This window comes from Dicentrarchus labrax, unplaced genomic scaffold (genome assembly GCF_905237075.1).
Source record: "Dicentrarchus labrax unplaced genomic scaffold, dlabrax2021, whole genome shotgun sequence".
In the NCBI taxonomy this organism is placed as follows: Eukaryota; Metazoa; Chordata; class Actinopteri; family Moronidae; genus Dicentrarchus; species Dicentrarchus labrax.
The window spans coordinates 12,653,775-12,669,960 of NW_026136703.1; the positions used below are offsets into that span (position 1 = coordinate 12,653,775).

Below are 16,186 nucleotides of genomic sequence, written 5' to 3' on the forward strand. Positions count from 1 at the left end.
CGTCACATGACAACAATCAGGGTTCACCACGCCCCCTTCAAACGTTGTGCCTCTACCACTATAACGCTGCAGAAGAGTGTTTAAAGGAGTGCTATCTTTAAAAGGGTGTACATTTAAGTTTGTATCTGTAGAGTTTATATTTCCATTGTATACGTATTTATGTATTCAGGCTTGTGCTCAGGTCTTACAAGTATGAACATTGTATAGGTTGTGCATTCATTACAAATAGTATGTCAGTGAACTCTTTTTGAAGTATGAACATTGTATAGGTTGTGCATTCATTCTAGGGAGACCCAAAGTGTTCAGAATCAAATAAGTAAATAATACATTGTCAAATAAGTAATCAGATTAATGCATAAAGACAACATATTTAATATAACCAAAAAATGGTGAAATAATTCAGATATGTCTGCTTCTCAGCTTATTGTAATACAATGTTATTTCATTTAGGGATACTAATGATTTTATAGTCACTTAATGTGATCATTATTTTCTTGATCAATCAATTAATCTTGTTAATTGTAAAATATACAAAAATAATGAAAAATACTAATTGACCAACAGTCTAAAACCAAAGATATTTACTTTATGATGATATAAAGCAAAAAAACAGTAAATCCTAATTTAGGAGATGAAGCCAGAGAATATTTCACATTTCTGCTTGAAAAATGACCTTATTGATTAAAAGAATAAAAAAATTTTAAAGTTGTCAATTTACTGTCAATCCACAGTATTAGTAACGTATTAATCTATCTAGACTAAATATTTATTCATATTTATCTAATTTCCTAAATCACAATCACAAAATGGCTCTGTTATGTTTTTCTTGATTGACCTAGACTTGATGAGGAATAGTGACGTTGTGAAATAAATGGCTTTGTTAAATGAGAACAGACTTGAAATAGAACTACTGGAACTAAATAAAAAAGACAATCAACTTTTATTGTTAAAAGAAGCAGAATGAAATTACATTTCATCATAATAAGCCCAGTCTTATAAATGTATTCGATTATTTCATAATTTCCTGGTTGCATTAATCATTGTTATGTTTCTATTCATATAATATTATTTCTTAGGGTCTAATTTACTCATTTAGATTTGAACACTTTAGGGCTCCATACACATTATGACTTAAAGCTTAATTTGAGGTGTGTGTCTATGCAATCACAGTTCTTCTCAGTAGTGAAATGTAATATTTAGACCTGCAATTATAATTTTGTCAGCAATCAGGGTCCCTTTCATTTTCTATCTTTTGTAGGAGATTCTCAGCATAACCATTACATGTACAGTTTATATTTGGCCTATTTCTTTCAGTTTTTCAGCTGCAGAAAATCCAAAAATTTCAGACTAAAGAAATGTTGTCTTACAGACAAATGTATTTATTTTTGCCATCTTTAAATCCCATGACTTAAATATGGAAAAATGCAAGAAAACAAAAAAGGAAATAGGCAACCAATCACTTACTAAAGAGATCTGGTGTATCAAGCATTGCCACTGTACTAGGAATATGTTCTTTATGTACATATATATGTTGGCTGCTTTTATTTACTAAAATAGTATTTACAGTTTCTAGACATGAACATCATTTCAAACTCATTAAATACAAATATATATATAATTTGTATTATTGCATACAACCTAATAGTTCTGCACTAGCGATTGTTTGGGCAGCACTATCTATCTATTTCTCTTACGAGTGACAGGATTCACTGCTGATACTTATGGACACATGGAATGCAAACACAAGGGGTACCTTCCTGTATGGTACAGAGGAAACAGTTTTACGTCAGAATCAGAGTTTAATCTATTGCATCATTCTTTCATTTATTAAGTATGTCAAACCTTTAGAGTAAAGCACATCATTGTCACACACAAGGATGAAGGGGTGAAAAAAACCTCAAAAGGTTAAGTCCATGGGGGGGAAGTGTACACAAAAAACAAATCCACAAAAGTGGCTGGTGACAATGGAGAAATGGTCCCAGGTAATGATGTTTCTACTGTCTAAATGGTCAGTTGTGGTAAACGCGGTGATGGTTGCAGTGTTTGCTTCCCAGACACTGATTTCAGTCCACCTCCATCTCTTTCGTGCCAGGCTTTGTCTGCTGGCTTCCCTTTGGGTCTCCCTTCCCTTCTGCTCCTTGCTTGGCTGTCGGGCCGTTATGAGCCCCACTGTTTTGGTCATTCGCTTCAGGGGCCTCCTCCACTGTGGGCTTTGGCCTGTTGATCACTGGATTACATACATCTTCTAGTTCCTGGTGAGTAACAAGAGTAGAACATGTGGGCAAAAGAAAATTGGCAGATCTAGTAACAGCTAATGTAACCAACAATTAGATATTGAATCGTCATTCACATACCTGTATTTTGGCAATGATGTCTGCTACTTTCACAATGGGATCTTGAGTAATACCGAGTTTACTCTGTGCGTTCATCTTGCTGTTCATCCAGCCCATGCTTTCACTCACACACTTCTCCACAGAGCTCATTTCCTCTGGACTCAAATGCAGGTATCGCTCGTCCTAGAAAACAGTTTGTGACAAGAAAATTAAAACCTGGATGGACTTTGATGAGAGTTAATAGACATACTTGAAAAGCACTGTGAAAAATCCACAGTTTGTGGCACTTTTAAACATGTTGTCATTAAAGAAGGCATAAAGGCATCCTTGCATCCCTAGAACAAAAGGATTTACCTTCTGTTTAAAGGAATCCACACACTTCATGTAGAGTTGCAGTTTCTTTCCCAGCTCTTCAAAAGCCCTCGGCCTGTCCTCATGCTCTCTGTGCCGGTCCTGAATGGGTTGACCCAACCTCTGGATAATAACAGAAATTAAATTGACAATTATTCTCTCTTAAAAATCTTTAAAAACCTTTAAAATGCCTCTTAGCCTCAATAGACCTCCGTAGGTCTCTTTTACTAGTAGTTTGTAAAATCTATTCTGAAATTGAAAACTGAATTTTCCTTGGAATAAATAAAAACAAACCTTAAGTGCATCAAGCTTCTCCTCATAGACTTGTTTGGGTTGGTCCTCTCCATCCTCATACAGCCAGTTCTCTGTGTCCTCCAGCATCAGTGAGAGCCGGTTACTGTCCTGTTATTAATGACCAAACATAAAACAGATATTAAGTAAATACGGTAGTAGACCATTTGCTTGGCACATCTTCTCATTTATACTAGTTTTTACAATGTCAGACAGTTATTAGCAAAGGTATGTTAGAAAGCAGCACTCACATCCTCAGTGATATACTTTTCATAGATCCCACAAAGTTTGTCCCGCAGATCATATACATACTCCTCAACAGCATTTTTAGCATCATTCGACTCTTTCACCAATTTGTCCTGGATAATCATCTGACGCTGTGAGGAAAAAACACAAACAAGCGTCACAGAGGAGCCAAACAATAACAGCTATACCTTATAATACAATATAATAATCTAACTCACAAACTAAAGCATCAAAAATGACCTCATAGTTGAATTAACACCTTGATGAATTGACACCAGTGCAGCTTGGGTTGTAGTTTATACGAGGATAAGAGATATGTATGTATGCCAAAAGGCCTAATGACACCTACATGTCTACATAGAATCAAGAAATTAAGTAGGAGAAACATTATTCCTGAGATTTAAACAAGAAGCAACATGCAGAACTAAAATGGTGCTAGCACAGATTAGGCCAATGAGTAAGCATTAAACAAACACTGTGCCTCCTTTGTGGGCCAATCAGGGCTGGGAAATTGCCCAAAAGGAACAATGACAATAATGAGTACAAGCCACTATGGGAAACAATCAGAGACCACAGTACGACGAGTAGAGCACATATCAAACACATATCAGGTTTTAATTCCACTCTATCCATTAGTACTCGGGTAATCGGCATTTCAATCAGACCATAACTCAGCTTTTGCAAAGGCCAACAGAAGCACTCACCTCATACTCCACAAAGTCATTAAGGACATCACTGTCGAGCTGTCGAATGTTGCTGGCCATGATGGGCAGATCAATACTCTTCACCTTGACTTTGGGCTTGCTTCCCCCTGCTGCTGGGTCCTGCTTTTCCCCTGCTGCCCCCTCCTGGAAACACAATTCAGTCTTTCAGCTGTAGCCCTTATATAACTTCTTTTGTAATTTTACAGTTTTTATAGATTGTGCATGTCACAAAACTAATATTTTAACTATATTATATTTTTTAAGCTTAATTAATAGTATTTTATGTTTTTCCTGTATAGATGAATCTTAAAAGTTAGTAACACCGCTGTCAAATAAGGGAACTTTTTAAAAAATACTTTATCTCATAATAGGCATGTGACAAAAGCTAAATCAAGATTGGAATCTGTATCATACAAGCGGGAAAACACAGGATACAGGCTTTGGCTTAAATAAATATCAGCACATCCCTAACTTTATCTCCAACTGACCTTACTGCTGGAACTGTTGTCCTCGTTCTGCTGGTCCCATTGGCTTTGGCCTTCCTGGTCCACCTGCATTTTGGTCTGAGACACAAATTCATCTATTTTATCCCAGCCAGATTCGATTTAAATTTCATATTTGAGTTACAATTAAATGATAATATAAACACATACATAAACTGTTACTGTGCATTACACAAATGTAAAGGAATTATCTCTAAACCATATTTATTTAAGACACATACAACTTTAGAAGACAGCAATCTGCAAATTATATATATGCAACATCTGAAACCACACATTTCTAAACCAGGTTTACACAAGATAAGTCATCATCTGGGGATCATGAATGCCTAGACCAAATTTGACCAAGAGTTGTTGTAAGAGAAATTGTCTCACCTGATCCTCTGGCCGGCCTTCATTCTGCACCATTGGCTCGGAGTCAATTTGCATGTCCTCGCCCTCTCCTTTCTGCTTCTCAATCAGAGAGGCACTGGACACGCTGAAGATGCCGTGGACGTTAACACGCACTTTGACCTTCACTTTAGAGCTGTCTCCATCTGGCTGGGGAACCACATTCTGGACAGAGAAACATCCTATTGACAGATGGAAACAGTGGGTTTGTTAAAGAGCTTCAATTACAAGCCCTCAACATATTGCCTTAACAGACAGGTGGGAGTTACAAACTGATATCCCACTCCACTTACAGGCAATAAGGGTTTGGCTGCCTCACTAGGACCCATCTGTGGGAGACTGTGCCTTGTTCCTAATTCCCATCCAGGATTTAGCTCCCTATAGGGACTCAACCACAAATGGGCCACCCAAAAACTACTTACAGCACATGCATCAATGACCTCTCTTACTGTAGACCAGATCCTAAAATTAGTCATCAGTCTCTCAAAAGATTCAGAGGGCAGAATAAGCAACATTACCTATCCTGTGGTCCGGGTAGGGAAGCTCTTGAGGGCTGCTGTAGAAGGCTTCAAGGTCAAAGGGTTCCTTCTTGTGGAAGGTGATCACTTTGGAAAACGGAGCAGCGTGATTCTTACTGAACACCTCACACTCTCTGTGACAAAAACAAAAAGAGAAAAGGCTAAGTCAGCAAATACTATATCTTGTAGCTGACCTAGCTTGATTTACCACATGGAGGAATGACTCCAGAGGATCAAGTGTGTTGTTTTATGTGGTATTACTCCCTTATATGGCTAATTGAGATGTCCTTACCCCAATCCATCCTCTGTTGGTGATTTCCAGCGGAGGGTGATGGGAAAGGGAGCCACGTCGGTGATGGAAAATTCGCGCACCTTAAACGCTGGAGACAAAATCGCACACTACACCCGAACAATCAGCACACACACACCACACAAATACATTTACTGCATTATATTCTATGAACTGCAGAATGTTTGTACAGCACAGAAAACAGTCAGCGTCAAGAGGAAAGTCACACCTGAAGTGCACAGCCTCTAGCGACAGCTTCGTCTGCGTTGAGCGTGGTGCTGACGTCTTTGCCGTAAAACTTGCCGATTCTCTCTTTGATAGATGGGATTCTTGTGGCTCCGCCAACTATCTCCACTGCATAGATGTCATCCCGGCTCAGCTCTGCCACAAAACACACACACGGCTGAGTGGATTCTTTCTTTCACATAGTATACAAACAATATACCTTCATAAATTCAACCAAATTCGTACTTGATTGTTCAAGGACTGCTTTCAGTGGCATCTCTACTCTCATCAGATATTGAGCACACATGTCTTCAAAATGGCCCCTGTGGGTTACAAATAGGGAAGAAATATGTATAATGCTAGATTTCCACCACAGAGATGCATGATTAAGTAAGTATAATGTGTACCTGTTCATCCTGCTGGAAACATCAATGTCATTCATAAAGCACTCTATGTTCAGAGGCAGATCGGAGGAGTTGGCACTCATGAGCTTCTTCAGTTTCTCGCACTCCTGGTGCAGCCGCAAAAGAGCCCTGGGGTTGTCCCTCACATTGAGCTTGTACTTGCCCTTAAACTCCTCGCAGAAGTAATCTACCAACGCCTCGTCAAAATTGCGGCCTCCAAGATATGGGTCGAACGCAGTGGCGAGGACCTGACGGACCAGAACTGACATTGAGCTTGGGGTTTAAAGACACAGATGTAGGTGTGGATTGAGATTGGAACGAGGTGAAAAGCTAACCTTGAGTTTGCCTTTGTTGAAGGCGGTGATGGAGACCTGGAATGATGAATGTCCAATGTCCACAAATACCACATTTCTTGGCCTCTCTTCTGGAGTAGGAAGATCCTGTTTGTAGATCCCATAGGCCAAAGCCACTGTTCATAAGAAAGACATTTATTGTCGTCTTTGGAGTTATAAAGTACAGTATTTGACTTGTCTTGTATTTTATAGAGACAATATGTTATTGAATCTATGTAATAAAAGAGCTCAGGTACTGTCTAAACTCAGCAAATGTTGGTGCTATTCGTAACCACAAAATCTGAGTGCCCTTACATCTTATTACTACGCACCCATTCCAGAAATATCACCACTACAATTTTTTCCAAGAACACTGACCTGCAGTGGTATCATTAATTAGTCGTAAACAGTTCAGCCCTGCGATTTGAGACGCATCAAACACCGACCGTCTTTCAGCATCTGTGAAAAAACTTGGGACCTGTGAAAGAGAGCACAAATCAATACTTTTCATTGAACCACTCTGTGAATTATGTTGATGGTCCTGTGTAATGTTTTCATCACTCACAGAAATAACACAGTCCACCACCGGCTTCTTCAGAGCGCTCTCTGATGTCTCCTTCAGCTTGTTGAGCAGCATCCCTGTGATCTGCTCAACTGTGAACACTTTGTCCTCATCCAAATAACGCACCTGTAAATATGATACAGTTAGGACCCTCTATGGCTAATTAAAAGTTAAAGAGTAAGGCATGTTAATGAAGCATAAAGCCATTAAGCTGTTTGGGGGTGAGTTACAGGAGAGAGAAAAACGTCTATGCATCCCACTCACTTATCGGGGTCAGCGTCGTGGTTGAATTTAAAAGAACAAAGGTGGGCAATGACAGCAGAGAATGGTCAGGGATAGAGAGAAAGGAAAAAACAGAAAGCAGTGAAGGAGAACATGCTGGAAGTTTGTACAGTGCTTCACCTTAATTCCAGCGTTTCCATTGGCCAGTTTATGTAAGCTGTAAGGCAGTTTGGGTTTTTCCGCTTGGACAAATGGGTCATCAAATGCTCTGCCGTGGAACTTTTTGAAGCCATGGACTGTATTTTTGAAGTTTGTTATAATCTAAAATCAGAAGATACTGTTTTATAGTAGCTATTTTGTTAAATGTGAGTTGCTAAGATTATAATCAAAAAGACAACAGTTACAATTTATGTCATAATTTCAGCGTGTAGTGTTGCTCTTATTACAGAAATTAGACAAACTGCCATGGATGATCTTACTTGACTTTTGGCTGCATTTCCAATCATGCGATTTTTGGAGGCCAAAGACACACAAGCCCTTGATGGAAGACAAACACATCAGCAAATTAGGTGGGCTACAACAGATATAATCCTGTTAACAGACATGGAAGACGAGGCAGAACTGTAATTGACTGACTTTTGCAGACAGAATCAAATGTCAAGTGCAGAGAGGCGGACTTCAAATAAGGAAATCTCACAAGGGAGTCTGAGGAAGAGCCACAAACTAGGGCAGTGAGACAGAACAGTTCACCTTCAAAAAGTAAGCTCATCCTGCCAGTCCAAAAAAAAAAACATCACCTCCCATTTAACTCTTTTTTAGTAGGAAAACAGCAAACTGTTTACTGACAAAGATGAATGCTTCTAGTCACACAAGGTTTAGGGATCCATTTCACATTGGCTGGTATAGTGACAAGTCACTCCCCGGTTTCACCTTGCCACAAAAATACCCCCATTCACTTAAAGGTGCAATGCTCGTTCTCCTTCCCGGCTGCACATCCCTGTTTGCAGGATGCTGCAGCAGATGTACTCCAGTTAACCTGCCATATATCAAGAAATCAGGAACCCACATGGACATTTCTTAGTACCGCAAGATTAGTTGATTGATTATATACTCTATCCAAAAAACTATATCACTATCATGATACAAAATGGGATTTATTTCCCTGTCATTTCTGGGCTGGTCCTTGTAGATGTTAAGGATGTAGATTTTTTTGGCAGGCCATTACAGACGCACTATCGCCATATAATGGAAAAACGTATTTATTTTCATCTGGAGCATCCAAGTATACTAACACATTAACATGCTATATAACCTAAATAACATCCCGTTTTCTTTAAGTTGCCTGTCTCGGGAACTTGGAGGCGCACTGCGCAGCACAGGGATGACTATCAGGAGACATGTCAACTGTCTGTATGTAAGAAGAAAATGTCATTTCAGCAAGCGACCGACACATGAGACATTTTGACCTACGTTAACCTGCTGTGACGGTGAATAAACCAATAGTTATAGGCCTCATCACAGCCACCACCTCCTATGCTGTGTCTATACCGTCGCGGCTCCGCCAGTGCAAACATTGCGTAACAAACTCACAGCCAGACCACATTTCACGGTGAAGATGCCTGTCAATATTTAATACTTACGGTGTGCATCTGTCACTGTATTCATTGGCAATGGTTTCAATGCCGCCGCTCCTGGCCACAGCGATGTAACAATTTTGGAAACCCACATCAATGCCTACCACTGACATAATGAGCGCTCTAAAATTCACCTAAGTTATCCTCCGCAACGACCAGACTTGACACCTATAAGAAAAATTATTTATACAATGGCGGTCTATTACAAATTGAAATGCAATTACGCGTGTCCTCTCCTCTTGAAATATATGCGAGACAGCTAGCTGAGGATGCACTAACTGAATTACTAGCTGTTATGTAAGTCAAGCTGTTTATAGCAAACTCATTCAGAGTAATCCCAGGGAGCTATGATGGTGTCCAGAGCGGATTCTCCCACTCCAAGGCGGCCCTAACATCACCCAGCGGCTCTGACGGACTGATGCTCTAAGCCCCGCCCCCCTGAACTCCGGGATTGGCTGCGTCACACCCATTGTCCGGACGTGATTGGTGCGACGACCAATCGATAACAGAAACATTCTAGAACTCCCTGGAAAGGGGGCCGGAGAACACGTCACAAGCGCTAGACGGCAGAGGCGCTGCGGACGAGTTTGTCCTGAATTTAACCTGTCAGGTGTCAGTGTGTCCGTCCAGCTCTCACGTGCTGCATGTGGTTGATGTGTTCTCATTACTGTGATCAATAAAGTTAGAGTTACAGACATGTCTTTAATATCCGGAGCTTGCGAGGTTTGGCCCTTAGTTGAAAAGCAAGAGCTGCCTGAAAGGCTTCGTACAGGGATATACAGTCCATAGGGTCAGTGACACAGGTGCGGTCTGACCATATGATGACCTGCGCATCCAGATATTAATATGTAACAACACATTTGTAAATAAATGTAGGAATTAAACAAATAATGACCATCCTGGGCTGATGAATTACTGAATGTCAGTAACACAGGTTTTTAACTGATTTTCTCTGTATTATCTTAATATGACCTGTGTCATGCTTTAACTAGTCTAATTAAAGTATTATCAGCAAAATATGCATAGCCTATGAAATGTAAATAGGCTATTTGTCCTTTTGGAATGTTATATTACTTTATTATTGAATTAATATTACTGAAAGATTCATGTGTAACCAGCATTGCAGCCTCTATAACAACAAGTTTCCAAAATTTATCAGAAGCTTTGAATGAAAGATTTGCTGAGGAACTGGTAAGAATAACATAAATGTAGTAAGAAAATATAATATTTCTCTTGAAATGTATGCTAGAGGTAGAAAGTAGTACAGTAACTGAGTAAATATACTCAAATGTAATTACTTTCCACCACTGACTCGTACGTCTGAAAAAGGAAGGTAAAAACGACCATGGTTCACTTTTCATCTTGAAATTCATTTTAAAAAAATAAAATAAAATGTTATGCCTTCATACATCACATTATAAGGCTACAGCCTTTTCAAATTAGCTTTACTCTTAACTGAATTTCATTACCATTTAATCTTTTATTTTAAAGCCAACATACCAATGTCCTGTGAAGAGTTACATGTTGAGAAGAAAAAAGTCTCTTTAACGCCTTGGTCTTTACAAGTAATATCATAATATTACAAAGATTTACAATTGACAAAAACTTTGACATTCCTCATCTGTTCTTTATTACTTTTGGTCCCAAATTATGCTATAACTATAACCTCACTGGAGACTGATTAATTAATTAATTAATTTACACTGTGGGACAGGTTTTAATAGTCGGGGAGGAAGAATTCAGATCGTCAGCACAGGTGTAAATAATACAGTTAATGATGGTTGGAATTCCATTTAGCTGCTTTGCTTTCAGGGTTCTGGTATTGTGCATGTTGGCTCATTATCACACTGCCATGGCTTTCTGGGGCACTTGAATAGAGCCATCATTCATGTTTCTAGCAACAGTGCCTTTCCAGCTATGACTAGTAAAAATGTCTGCTTTAAAAAAAAGCTTGTTCTAACTGGTACATGGAGTTTGGAGAACTGATATAATTACAAGCATAGCTGCACCCTGTCCACCTAAACAGAGGTCTAATCAGACAGATTAAGGACAAACATCTGTGTGAGTACAGGGTCTAAAAGTAGCAATACCTCACTGTAAGAATACTCTCTTTTAAAGACACACAGTTGACATTTAATACTTACAGTATTTGAAGTATTCATTGTGCAGAATAGCTCTTGCAGAATGATATATAGGGTATATGTTGTATTATGATATGTACTGTATTAATGTGTAAGCAGCATTTTAATGTTGTAGTTGGTCAATGCGGAGCTAAATCTGTTCAGCCTTATTGTAATTTCTATCTTTGTATTGTATAGTAACACATTTAGTAATAGATATTACATAAACGTATGCATCTAAATTAAAGTTGAGAAGAAATAGAAAGTAGCAGAAAATAGAAATATTTAAGTAGGCTACAGGAACCTCAAAACTGTAATTAATGGCCCCCTCATCCACACAGGTGATTTCCGTTTTGGTTGATTACTGTAGGCCTGTGTAGACTAATCAATGATAACTGTATCATTCATATTAGTTAAAAGACTTTGGTGACCCTTTGTATCTGCCTAAGCAGAGGTCTGTGGAGCAAGACTGAATCAGTTGTGTTGCTCTCATCACCTGGTTGTAGTCAAAATAAAAGAAAGCATAAAGCATTTTTATTATTTTATTTATATAAAAAATAATATTAATTTAGCATGAAGAAAAGAAGCGTTTGGTACATCCCAAATCATGGCTGGGCAAAATTTACTTACTTACTGACTCTATGCTGCAGTCCTTCAAATGCACTTTATTTTCACTTTCTCTGTATGCTTTTTTTTAAACTGAGGAAAGTTTGTTCAGACAACAAAAATACCTATGACAAGTATTTTTGGGGACATATATATTAGGCAATACCTGACATTTACATTTTAGATGTAGTTCGGCTAGTCATAATAACAATGTGACCAGTCAGAATTCAAGATATCTCCAATTACAATCACAGTGGAAGGAACAATAACGAAAGAAATCTCCAAACATATTCTTACTGGCGTTAAATTTATGAGTAGTCATAATGCAAATTGACACATCTGGAATTCACATTTCTGATCATGAGTTTTTATTATAGAAGTAATTATTCTCACTAGTCAGAAAACACATCTAATATATCATCATTATCTTCATCTATCAGTGTAAGTGTAATTAGAGGGGGAAAGTTTTTGTCTGGCCATAAATTATTGTGGATATCTTAACTGTGAAATAAGTATAAACACGTTATAGTTGTGGGGCCGGTTCGGTTTCAGTTTTAGCTGAACGCTTGTTTCCTTGATGAGGACCAGATGGACTGAATGCTCTTTCATGTTCGTACTGAGCCCGCGGGGCCTGAGCCACAACAGGAAGTGCTAGTTGAACAAGCTGAGCTAGCCAGCTAGTCTTAGTCAGATAGGTTAGCTTGCCATTTAACTCCGTTATCACAATGGGTCTGTTCGGTAGAACAGCGGAGAAACCACCAAAAGAGCTGGTGAGTACTGACTGCTGAAGACCAGCACTGTCTTTGAGACATTTGTCCGTAGTAAGAAATAAAAGGACAGCGCCTTGTGCTAACATTGCTAGCGTTAGCTGTCAGTTTAACTCAGTTCGTACAATCTGTTGCTGCTTCTTGCTAACTGAACAACCCCAGTAATAGTATACGTGTTAACTTGTTTTATTTGCACCATATTTAATGTTATACGCTTGTTTATATTTGCCCTCATTAACCAATCTTATTTTGGTTTTACTGTAGAGCTAGCTCGTTAGCACACAGGCTAACACTAGTGTCGCCTCCATGTAAACAAACTCTGATTTGTTCGCTTCGGCTGATACTGTGACCTGTTTAAGAATGATTACCTGCTTTAACTTAAACGCTATATTGATATGAGTATTACAAACACCCTAACTGTTGAGACAATATTAATGCAGTTTGTAATTTCAGATCACTGAGTGGTCTCAAAAAATCAGGAAGGAAATGAGAGTGATTGACAGACAAATTCGAGGTAAGATACAGCCAGCTATTGATACTACCACCGAACAGCTGGAAATTTAGAATAATAATGACAATATAGTATTTTTTAATTGTAAAGTGTCCGTCCATTTTATGCGTTTACTTTTAATGTAGTTTCATGATTAGTGTTTAATTTCTAACTATCTGTTTCAACTGGAATATCTTGAAGCAAAAACAGAAAAGAGACTCTTTGTTTAAAACAAATATCGAAACATATTGATTTGAACTGACAACTACTGAGTTATCACATTGGCTTATTAAAATGGTAAATTGCTATTGTATAACTTTATTACACAGAATCAGAACTTTGAAGTATTTTATTGATCCCGGGGGGAAATTTGTTAAACACACACTGCAGTCATTGAATTGTTTAAGTTACATTGTTTTTGTGTTGTATGTGATGGCATGTCCTTTTCTTTCAGATATTCAAAGGGAACAAGAAAAAGTTAAAAGATCCATCAAAGATGCTGCCAAAAAGGGCCAGAAGGATGTGTGCGTGGTTCTCGCAAAGGAGATGATTCAGTCGAAACGAGCTGTCACAAAACTTTACGCTTCCAAAGCCCAAATGAACTCTGTGCTACTCAGCATGAAGAATCAGCTTGGTGAGTTTGGGATTACAGAAGCAGGGTCATTAGACAGAGAGACAATTCTTATTTGCCATCAGCTGAACAGTTTTATCACAGAACTTAATGGTCAGTGAAGGCAATGCATTTGTGTGTTTCTAGCTGTACTGCGTGTAGCCGGGGCCATGCAGAAGAGTACAGAGGTGATGAAGGCCATGCAGAACCTTGTCAAAATCCCAGAGATTCAGGCCACCATGAGAGACCTATCAAAGGAGATGATGAAGGTCAGTAACAGTGTTCAACATAAGTAGATACAGTTTATGTACAGTCAAGTTACATACAAGAAATGGAAGACTGCATCTACCATTATTTCTTTATGAGAAAAAGTTACTAAACCATGGCATCATGCACACATATTCATCTTTCAGGCTGGCATCATTGAGGAAATGCTGGAAGACACATTTGAGAGCATGGAGGATGGAGAGGAGATGGAGGAAGCAGCAGAGGAGGAAGTTGACAAGATCCTCTTTGAGATCACAGCAGGTGAAGAGATTTGTTCATCTAAATCATCACAATATATAAAGTTACTATCCTGTTTAGTTATAAGATTGTGGTGTCTAGGTTTTCTAAGAATTGAACCACAGAGGGAATTATACGACAAATAAATACTGAAAGCTGTTTCATGGTTCTATTTGGTTTTTTTTTTTAGGTGCACTTGGCAAAGCGCCGAGCAAAGTCACAGACGCCCTGCCTGAAATGGAGCCCGCTGGAGCCACTGCAGCTTCAGAGGATGAGTCAGAGGAGGACATTGAAGCAATGCAGTCAAGACTTGCAGCTCTGAGGAGCTAAGGTGAACTGCCACTGTTCTGTCGAAGTCAGTTTGCTCACTCCAAGAAGGGCAGAGACAATTCTGGTGCAGGTTTTACAGTACTGAGCATCCTCTCCGCTTCATATTACAATTATTATTTCACATAATCACTGGGGGTTAACTTTGTGCTATGACAGTTAATGTCTTCGAAAAAGTTTTTTTTATTTTATTTTATAGAATGTTTGGTCTGCTCAGCCAGAAGAAAATGTGTTTTTGCTTTTTGTCTTTTATTATCAGGGGTAACCCTAGGTAAGTCTTTATTATCCAAAGTCAAACAGAAGGTTTAAGAAAGTGTATATAATGTAAGTATGAAAGCCTGCTGTGCCTACAGTGCTTCGTCATATGCTTCTGTCCTAAGTTACGGACTGGTGGTGGAGGTACTTGGGTATTTATAATCCAAACAAGTGATTAAATATCTGTTGATGGAAGCCACCCTGCACTTAAATCACATCCTAGATCACTATTCAGCAATTGTTCTAATCTGTTAGGATACATTTTGTAAACAACAGCTTTTCTGTTTAGTGGTAACCAGCCCACATTATCTGAAACACTAGAAGTGATGGGTGGATTTCCCTTTTGATAGTTAATTTTATGTACAGTTGACATGTATCTATTCTATATGTGGTCATACATGTAAAGTACACTTATCAGAAAAATGCACGCATACTACCCTAACCCATTTTTTGCATTAACATTGAGCTTGTTAAATGTTTGACTTTGTATCACGATTGAGTTCCTTCTCAGTAGGAAGATGCAGAGGAAATGGAAAGGCTGGTTAGTGCAGAACCTATGTATTGTGGAAGTATTGTGTGTATAATTTTTCTATGTGAATGGGGAATTAAAAAAAAGAAATAAACTTTTAAGGACAAATGTTGCCAATATAAAGAATAGCTTCTGCTCTCAGCATCACATTAACCCACCGCGCATTTAGCCTTTCAACACCACAATAAGCACTGAACGCTAGGTTTATTCTTATCAGTAATAAGCTTTTGGGAAATCTGAACCTGCCGGCTTGCAAGAGCCCTCTCAGCAAGTCAGAAACTGTAGTGCGTGGACAGACACAAAACACCCGTCTGACAGATAAAACGGCTTCTTCGGCAGTTCCGAAACCAAGAACAGTTAAGAGTTAAAAGACAGAATCTAACAATAATCGTACTAAAGGCACGACTCAAACTCAAATTTAAATTTAACCTGTGAGGAGAAGTCTGTTTAATAAGGACAAGACATGTAAAGGTTGTTGGCTGTGCATTTTTGGGTATCCTTGTTTTGAAGCCAAACCTTGGCTTCAAAAATGGACGAAAGGATTATGTTACTACCAGCGACTGTCCTACCTCAGTGGCTTTTGCTGTACTGTAACAAAACCTTGCCTCTATTCTCTGGCGGCAGTATGTAGGCCAAAGGCTGGACAAAACAAAGGTACTGTAGCTCTAATGGAGCAGGTGCTCTTCAGCTTTGCTCACCAAAGGTAGAGACATTTCATGCCCAGGAAAAATCTCTCCCCTTAATGTTTTCTGTGGCTACTTTAAGTTGGTAGTTCGTTAGCAGTTGGTAATGTTAAAGTTCATTCATCATGTACATTTTGTGGAAACATATTAAGTATAAGGCTCAGATACAGTCTATTTATTAAGTGCAAGATCAACCAAGGCAAGCCCACTTTATTAGCGACTGTTACAATGAGTCAATTCATAGTTTGCTGGGGGTTGCTGTGATTTAAATTTTCACTGTAAACTGAATAT

The 16,186-nt window shown here is 38.7% G+C and overlaps 2 protein-coding genes across 3 annotated transcripts; one reads left to right on the forward strand and one right to left on the reverse strand.

Moving 5' to 3' along the window:
* Positions 1 to 917: 917 nt before the first annotated feature.
* hspa4l (heat shock protein 4 like) lies at positions 918 to 9,428 on the reverse strand. Of its 2 annotated transcripts, XM_051395896.1 has the most exons (19): positions 9,011 to 9,428; positions 7,850 to 7,907; positions 7,551 to 7,691; positions 7,152 to 7,274; positions 6,965 to 7,064; positions 6,590 to 6,723; positions 6,258 to 6,502; positions 6,097 to 6,173; positions 5,855 to 6,006; positions 5,629 to 5,735; positions 5,337 to 5,470; positions 4,804 to 5,000; positions 4,414 to 4,488; positions 3,926 to 4,069; positions 3,227 to 3,352; positions 2,979 to 3,086; positions 2,688 to 2,807; positions 2,355 to 2,516; positions 918 to 2,252 (listed from the first exon to the last, which is right to left on the reverse strand). In XM_051395896.1, the coding sequence occupies exons 1-19, from the start codon at positions 9,115 to 9,117 to the stop codon at positions 2,064 to 2,066; spliced, it is 2,499 nt and encodes an 832-aa protein (XP_051251856.1). In that variant the 5' UTR covers positions 9,118 to 9,428; the 3' UTR covers positions 918 to 2,063. The 2 variants fall into 2 exon arrangements, with proteins under 2 accessions (XP_051251856.1, XP_051251857.1); XM_051395897.1 differs by lacking the exons at positions 7,551 to 7,691; positions 7,850 to 7,907 and having other exon boundaries at positions 9,011 to 9,095.
* A 2,904-nt stretch (positions 9,429 to 12,332) lies between these two features.
* On the forward strand, positions 12,333 to 15,320 carry chmp3 (charged multivesicular body protein 3). Its single transcript, XM_051391072.1, has 6 exons — positions 12,333 to 12,500; positions 12,951 to 13,011; positions 13,442 to 13,621; positions 13,745 to 13,866; positions 14,011 to 14,125; positions 14,292 to 15,320. The coding sequence occupies exons 1-6, from the start codon at positions 12,456 to 12,458 to the stop codon at positions 14,429 to 14,431; spliced, it is 663 nt and encodes a 220-aa protein (XP_051247032.1). The 5' UTR covers positions 12,333 to 12,455; the 3' UTR covers positions 14,432 to 15,320.
* The last annotated feature ends 866 nt before the right edge of the window (positions 15,321 to 16,186 follow it).